The sequence below is a fragment of the Primulina huaijiensis genome, chromosome 15 (genome assembly GCF_012295235.1).
Source record: "Primulina huaijiensis isolate GDHJ02 chromosome 15, ASM1229523v2, whole genome shotgun sequence".
NCBI lineage: Eukaryota > Viridiplantae > Streptophyta > Magnoliopsida > Lamiales > Gesneriaceae > Primulina > Primulina huaijiensis.
In genome coordinates, this window is record NC_133320.1 from 12,247,052 (window position 1) to 12,255,143 (window position 8,092).

The 8,092-nt window shown below is 42.9% G+C and overlaps 1 protein-coding gene across 1 annotated transcript in view; it reads left to right on the forward strand.

Moving 5' to 3' along the window:
* The first annotated feature begins 5,210 nt into the window (after positions 1-5,210).
* The window catches only part of LOC140959303 (uncharacterized), a 3,188-nt gene continuing 306 nt past the window's right edge, over positions 5,211-8,092 (forward strand). Inside the window, exons 1-6 of the mRNA XM_073417170.1 lie at positions 5,211-5,681; positions 5,803-6,037; positions 6,175-6,457; positions 6,526-6,627; positions 6,865-7,147; positions 7,262-7,324. Of these exons, the coding sequence (XP_073273271.1) occupies positions 5,211-5,681; positions 5,803-6,037; positions 6,175-6,457; positions 6,526-6,627; positions 6,865-7,147; positions 7,262-7,324 (1,437 nt within the window). The remainder of the gene's footprint in view (positions 5,682-5,802; positions 6,038-6,174; positions 6,458-6,525; positions 6,628-6,864; positions 7,148-7,261; positions 7,325-8,092) is intronic.

The following is an 8,092-nucleotide window of genomic DNA, read 5'->3' on the forward strand; positions in this document are numbered from 1 at the left end:
GCTGTCTGTTGAACCAACTCCGGGCCCAAAATCTTTCTTTCACCTACCTCTTCCCAATACAAAGGAGAGCGACACTTTCTTCCGTATAAAGCTTCATAAGGTGCCATGCCGATTGAAGACTCGAAACTGTTATTAAATGAGAACTCTACCAAAGGCAACTTAGAATCCCAACTTCCTAGGAAATCAATCGTACAAGCCCTTAGCATATCTTCAAGAATTTTGATAACCCTTTCTGATTGACAGTCACTTTGAGGATGATACGCGGTGCTAAAAGCCAATTTCGTTCCCAAAGCTCGATGCAAACTCTTCCAAAACTCGGATGTAAACCTTGGATCACGATCTGAAACTATCATCACCGGTATCCCATGAAGTCTCACAATCTCTTGAATATACGCCTCAGCATATTGATTCATACAATAAGTCATCTTGACAGGAAGAAAATTCGATGACTTGGTCAATCGATCCACGATCACCCAAATAGAATTGAAGCCTTTCTGAGTCCTTGACAACCCAACAACAAAATCCATAGTTATATGCTCCCACTTCCATTGCAGTATAGGCAAGGATTGCAACAATCTCGCCGGTCTCTAGTGCTCAATCTTAACCTGCTGACAGGTTAGACATTCAGAAACAAATAACATGATATCTTTCTTCATACCTTGCCACCCGTAAAGACGTCGAAGATCTTGGTACATCTTGGTACTACCGGGATGTACAGAATATGGCGCTGTATGAGCTTCAAGAAGTACCTCTTTTCGAATGTCATCACCCATAGGAACATATATCCTGCCTCGAAAGGTCAGTAATCCATCACAATTTAACCCAAATTCAGAAACTCCTGTCAGATCACTTTTCCTCTTCAACTCTAATAACTGAGCATCCAGCTGTTGTCCCTTGAAAATTCGATAAAATAAAGTTGAGTGAAAAACTAGAGCAGACAATCGAGCAACTGTACCTGAAGATACCAAATTGATCTCATTTCTTTGCAAATCAAGCAGCAAAGGTTTAGAAATCATGGAACCCAATAAAGAACTCGATTTGCGACTCAAAGCATCCGCAACCACATTAGCTTTTCCAGGATGATAGCTAATGGTGCAATCGTAGTCTTTCACCAGTTCTAACCATCTTCGCTGCCGTATATTCAAATCCTTCTGCGAAAACAAATAACTCAAACTTTTGTGATCTATAAATATTTCACATTTTTCACCATATAGATAATGCCGCCAAATCTTTAAAGCAAAAATCACCGCCGCCAACTCCAAGTCATGAGTGGGATAGTTCTTCTCGTATTCATTCAACTGACGAGAAGCATATGCTATCACTTTCCCACGCTGCATCAACACGGCACCTAACCCCTGCTTTGAAGCATCTGTATATACAACAAAATCTTCAGTACCACAAGGAAGTACAAAAACAGGAGCAGAAGTCAACTTATCTTTCAATGTTTGGAATGCTCTTTGGCACTCGATGGTCCATTCGAACTTGGTAGCCTTCCGTGTCAAACTCGTCAGTGGCAATGCTATCTTCGAAAAGTTTGCTATGAACCGTCTGTAATACCCTGCTAAACCAAAAAAAATCTTTACCTCTGAAACTGTCTTTGGAATGAACCATTGCTTGATGGACTCAATCTTGGATGGATCAACAGATATTCCTTCTTTCGAAACAATATGGCCCAAAAATGCCAACTGCTCTAACCAGAACTCACATTTCTTTAATTTGGCATACAATTGCTTATCCCTCAACAGCTGCAACACAATCCTCAAATTCTCATGTAATGCCCGAGAATTGAGTTTGATACTTGTTATATATTATGAATAAGGCAATGGAAGAACAGACGTGGAGAAGCGGCGTTGCAATTTGAGTGTTTTGGTTAAAGAAGACACCGCACTACTGTGCCAGACAGAGCGCACCCGTGGTGTTTGAGCGCACCCACGGCAACAAAAGGCATCGCACCCGCGGTCGCTTATGAATGAAATTGGATGGGGCTGCCGAGGACTAAGCGCACCCGCGCTCATGTTTCTACCGCACCTGCGGTTGTTGAGCAGTAGGGTACATTGTGGGTACAGTAAAGTCACCACACCCGCGGTCCAAGAAGCAGCGCACCCGCGGTCGATTATTCTGAATTTCTGAATGTGGTGCCGTGAGCTTACCGCACCCGCGGTCCAGAGGGAGCGCACCCGCGGTGCTATGTGTTTGATGAAGAATGAAACATGTGTTCCTGGCCATGCATATTTGATGTGTTGTCTCTTATTTCCCCTCCATTTTCAGCAGACAGCTCGAGAGGAATTCCCATGTCAAGTTCAAGGGTCTTTTCATCTTATAATTGAGCTTGTGCAAGATATATTCATCCAAACTTTAATCCAAACATAGATTCATGCTCCTCTTGTTGTAAGCTTTCAAAGGATGTAAGTATTGTTACCTTTCAGCTTATTTTGAAGTTGAGATGTTGGGGAAAATCAGATTTGAGTTCTATGTTGTGTCCTTATGATTATGGTGAACGTATATTCGAAACCGGATCGAAGAAATGATATCGTATGCGAGTACTACGATTTTCAGCATGTATTGTGATTGAGAATATGCAGATTTTGACAGTATGATGTATATATGGTGTTTGATTATTCATTGTTGAGAATTGATTCTTGTTATTTGAGTTGATCGGTATCGAAAGATTACACCGTTATGCCGTCAAAATGTACCGAGATTGAATAATGATTTGTACAAGGCTTGTTTTGAATTGTTTCTTGATAGAATACATCTATACATTGCCATTTCAGATTTGGATTGTCAGATTGAATATGGACAGATTGAAATACGAGACTTCGTCTTCGTCAGATCGGGAAGATAAAGGTATAAATCGATGTTAACTGGGAGATCGACTTGAGTCAGAGTTAACTCAAGTTTCCCTAGACCACATACTTGTATGGTATTGTTTTATTTTATATAACTTTGTGTTTTAAATGATTACGTTTATGTTATTGACTTAGAAAGTAGAGAACAGATAAATATTCAGTAAGAGTCGCTGACAAAAGGGTTAGACTATTGACCCATTGCTCTTTGTCAGAATAGGCATAGTCTTGGTAGATACTCCAAGACACCGGATGTTTGGTCATATCGACGTGATTATGAGTAGAGTCACTCTTATCCTAGATATTCGATATAGCGAGGGCCAAAGTCCGTAAATAAGAACGTGCCGCCACCGCGACTGGTAGTAGTAGGTGGGAGACTTGTTACGTTCTTATTCACGGGGATCCCAAGATTAAATGAGAGATGAGACGCGTTTTAGATGTCGAGTCAAGAACTTGAATTACAGACTTTATTGATTTATGTTTCGTAGATTTCGATTCATGTTTTATTTACAGTCTAGTAACGATACATGTTGTTTGATTATGCTACATGTGATAAGATTTAATTCATGCTTTATATCAGTTATATGATTGCATGTATACATTATTTGTACTGGGATTTATTCTCACCGGAGTATCCGGCTGTTGTCTTGTTTGTATGTGTGCATGACAACAGGTGGGACAGGATCGGGGTCAAAAAGATGATGAGATAAGACGAGTTTAGCGTGGTGTTTCCGGACTTGGTGTAGATAGGGTTTGACACGTGACATTTAGTAGTTAAACCTTAGTTGAGTTTGAATTATTGTAGTACATTATTGTACTTTTATACTGAGATGTATATTAGTTAAATTTCATTACGTTCCGCACTTGCATTCTAAAAAGAAAAATTTTTAGACCCTGTTTATCTTAATTGATAATTAAATCCCAAAGACGATTAAGAAAATGATTAGCTTCCGGGTCACCACATCTCACGAGGGAGTTCTCGTGTCTTTGAGTAAATCAAGATGTCATCAATAAAAACAATGACAAAAGTATCCAAATACGGTTTAAAGACACGATTCATCAAAACCATAAAAACTGAAGGAGCATTGGTTAGCCCAAACGACATCACCAAAAATTCATAATGGCCATACCTCGTTCTAAACGCAGTCTTTGGTATGTCCTCATTTTTCACCTTCAATTGATGGTAAACGGACCGAAGGTCGATCTTCGAAAATATTGCTGCTCCTTGCAATTGATCAAAGAGATCATCAATGCATGGCAAAGGATATTTATTCTTCACTGTTACCTTGTTGAGTTCTCGGTAGTCAATACATAATCGCATTGATCCATCCTTCTTCTTTACGAACAAAACTGGAGCTCCCCAAGGTGAGGAACTAGGTCGGATAAAACCTTTATCTAATAGCTCCTGCAATTGAGTCTTCAATTCTTTCATTTCAGTAGGAGCCATTCTGTATGAAGCCTTGAAAATTGGAGCTGTACCTAGAATTAAGTCAATAACAAACTCCACTTCTCGATCAGGTGGTAAACCAGGCACATCATCAACAAAAACATCAGGATAATCCTGAACCGCATCAATGACCTGAAATTGCAAATTACTTTCCTTTCGCACATCAACCACTGAAGCTAGATAACCCATACAATCTTTGTGCAACAACTTATTAGCTTGAAGGCAAGAAATAAAATGTGTGAGGCCCGGGGCCGGAGAGGGCGGGGGGTGATCGTCGGTGCCATCAGTTGCACGGACAATGAGCGGCTCCTGGCAGGCTTCTAGGTGAAGGGAACATGAATGAACCGATCCCACACGGGAATGAGAGGGATTCCGAGACTGTTCAATGTAATGGACTGTAGAGTTGAAGAGGGCTTAAAAGATTTGATTTGTACTACTCATATCACGAAGGTGCATCTTCTTTTCGGTAGCTCAACACATAAGAACTCCACAGTTAAGCGTGTTTGACTTGGGGAAATTTTGGGATAGGTGACCTCCTGGGAAGTTTCCCAGGGTGCGTGTGAGGGAGGACATAAGCACGCTGGAAAGACTCGTCTTGGTACAGTGAGGACAGTCGTCGAATTTGGTGCGTTAAAGTTGGTATCAGAGCGATGTTTCTTGTAAAGGGTTGTACTTACTACTGATCTCGAGAAGCTCACGAAGTCACGTCCTCAGTCTGTAAGTCCTAATTTCACGTATTACATTTTTTTTTTTAGCATGAAAGTTTACCAGCATGTTCTCATGAAATATTTTATCAGCATATTCTCATGAAAAATATTTTAATGTTTAGATTATGTTTTAGCAAATATATATTTAAATTTCAATAAAATAGTAGAAATATTGCATGTTGGTTACGTAAGGATTTTACATGGTACAGTATGCCTCCTAGACGAGTTATTGACCGCCCGAGGGGTGCTGAAAACGAGGATGATGAGACTCAGAACCGTTATGAGGATAGAGGTCCACAGCCACCTCCTCCACCACATGATATGCATACCCAAATGATGGCGGGTATGACTCAGTTCTTCGCACAGTTCGTGGGGAACAATGCTGCAGCGGTGGCTAGGCCGCCTAGACCCGAGGCTATTTGTGAGCGGTTCATGAGGATGAACCCGAAGGAGTTCACTGGGACGTCTGATCCCATGGTGGCTGAGGGATGGATTAAGTCCCTAGAGGTTACTTTCAGATTTATGGAGCTTGAGGATGTTGACAGGGTCCGCTGTGCGACATATCTTTTTGGAGGAGACGCCCGTCTATGGTGGGAGGGCGCATTTGTAGCTCTGGTTCTAGCTACTCTCAGTTGGACGCGCTTTAGAGAGGTGTTCTTCTCTAAGTATTTTACTGATGACGTGCGTTCGAGGTTGACCAGGGAGTTTATGACCCTGAGACAGGGTGACATGACTGTTACGGAGTTTATCCGTAAGTTCGAGAGGGGTTGTCACTTTGTACCCCTTATCGCGAACGACGAAGGTGCCAGACTTAGGCACTTCATGGATGGATTGCGGCCGATCTTGCGTCGTGTNGAAGGAGTTCACTGGGACGTCTGATCCCATGGTGGCTGAGGGATGGTATAAGTCCCTAGAGGTTACTTTCAGATTTATGGAGCTTGAGGATGTTGACAGGGTCCGCTGTGCGACATATCTTTTTGGAGGAGACGCCCGTCTACTCTCAGTTGGACGCGCTTTAGAGAGGTGTTCTTCTCTAAGTATTTTACTGATGACGTGCGTTTGAGGTTGACTAGGGAGTTTATGACTCTGAGACAGGGTGACATGACTGTTACGGAGTTTATCCGTAAGTTCGAGAGGGGTTGTCACTTTGTACCCCTTATTGCGAACAACGAAGGTGCCAGACTTAGGCACTTCATGGATGGATTGCGGCCGATCTTGCGTCGTGATGTTAGGGTTGTTGGCCCTACGACATATGAGGTCGCTGTCTCTGGAGCTCTTACTGCAGAACAGGATCAGAGAGATATCGAGAATGACCGCAAGGGTAAGCGGCCATTTCAGGCGCCCCACCGCCCTCTTCAGCAGCATAAGAGGCCTTTCCATGGCCCATCGAGGAGCAGAGAGCAGCAGCAGAAGGGACGTGTGGTCCCGAGGAGGCAGGAGTACCCAGTCTGTGCCAGGTGCACACTCCGTCATACCGGAACTTGCATGTATGGTTCTGGGAAGTGTTTCAAGTGTGGCGGTACAGGCCATTTGCTAAAGGATTGTCCTCAGGTGACATTGCCTACTCAGGGCAGAGTGTTTGCACTCCATGCAGCGGAGGCGAACCCAGGGACTATGATCTTGACAGGTATCTTAAATCTTTAAGTTTTTATTTTGGAAAATTTTAGCATATGTAATTCAGCATGTTGGGATTAATTGCTTTGAATTATTGGGTTATAAGATTTGAACTTAAAAATTGTGATAAGATTGCATGTTCTATACGGGTCGTTTTGGGAATCTAAGTTAGAAGAACTTTGACCTTTGCATGTCTATAGGATTAATTCTGGTTAATTATTGGATTTAGATAGATGTTCCAACCTTTCAGGAAGAATATTTATAGGCGAGCTTCTACGAACGCCTTGATTGATTCAGGAGCCACTCATTCATTCATATCTGAGACCTTTGCGAATTCCATCGAGGTCAAGACGATTGGATTGGATGTGGCGTATTCTGTGGTTATTCCATCTGGCGAGGAGATGGCAGCGACTAGCGTAGTACGAGACATAGACCTCGAGCTTCATGGAAATCTTGTCTATGCGGATTTGATCGTGCTGCCAATGCCAGAGTTCGATATTATCCTTGGGATGGATTGGCTGCACAAGAACAGAGTACTTATTGATTTTCAGCGGAGATCTGTTCTAGTCCGACCGCTTGGAAGGGAGCAATTCCTATTTGAACCTGACCGGTACTTTAATTTTCCTATCATGATATCTTGTATTCAGGCTAGGAAGCTCATGCTTAGGGGTTGTCGAGCATTCATTGCGACCATTATATCTGTTCCCGAGGTCTCCAGCCAGTCAGTTGCAGATGTCCCAGTTGTCAGGGACTTTTCAGACGTTTTTCCCGATGACGTCTCTGGTAGACCACCGGTACGAGAGGTAGAGTTTTCGATCGATCTTATGCCAGGTACCGCGCCTATCTCTAAGGCGCCATACAGATTAGCACCGTCAGAGATGGTTGAGCTCAAGAAACAGATTCAGGAGCTTCTTGACAAGGAGTTTATTCGCCCGAGTTTCTCTCCATGGGGCGCGCCTGTCTTATTCGTGAAGAAGAAAGACGGATCTATGAGGCTTTGCATTGACTACCGAGAGTTGAACAGGGTTACAGTGAAGAATAAATACCCACTTCCGAGGATCGAGGATTTGTTTGATCAGTTGCAAGGAGCCTCAATATTCTCTAAGATAGATCTGCGATCTGGATATCACCAGTTGAGGGTGAAAGACGCCGATACTTTTAAGACTGCTTTTAGGACTCGTTATGGGCACTTCGAGTTCCTTGTGATGCCGTTCGGTTTGACGAATGCGCCGGCGATCTTCATGGATCTCATGAATCGTGTATTTCAGCCGTATCTTGATCAGTTCGTTATTGTATTCATAGACGACATTCTCGTCTACTCAAAGAGTCAAGAGGATCACAACAGGCATCTGACCGCATTATTGCAGACGTTGCAGAGGCACAAGCTGTTCGCTAAGTTCAGCAAGTGCGAGTTCTGGTTGGAGAAAGTGGCATTCTTAGGCCACATCATATCTAGCAGTTTCATTGAGGTAGACCCA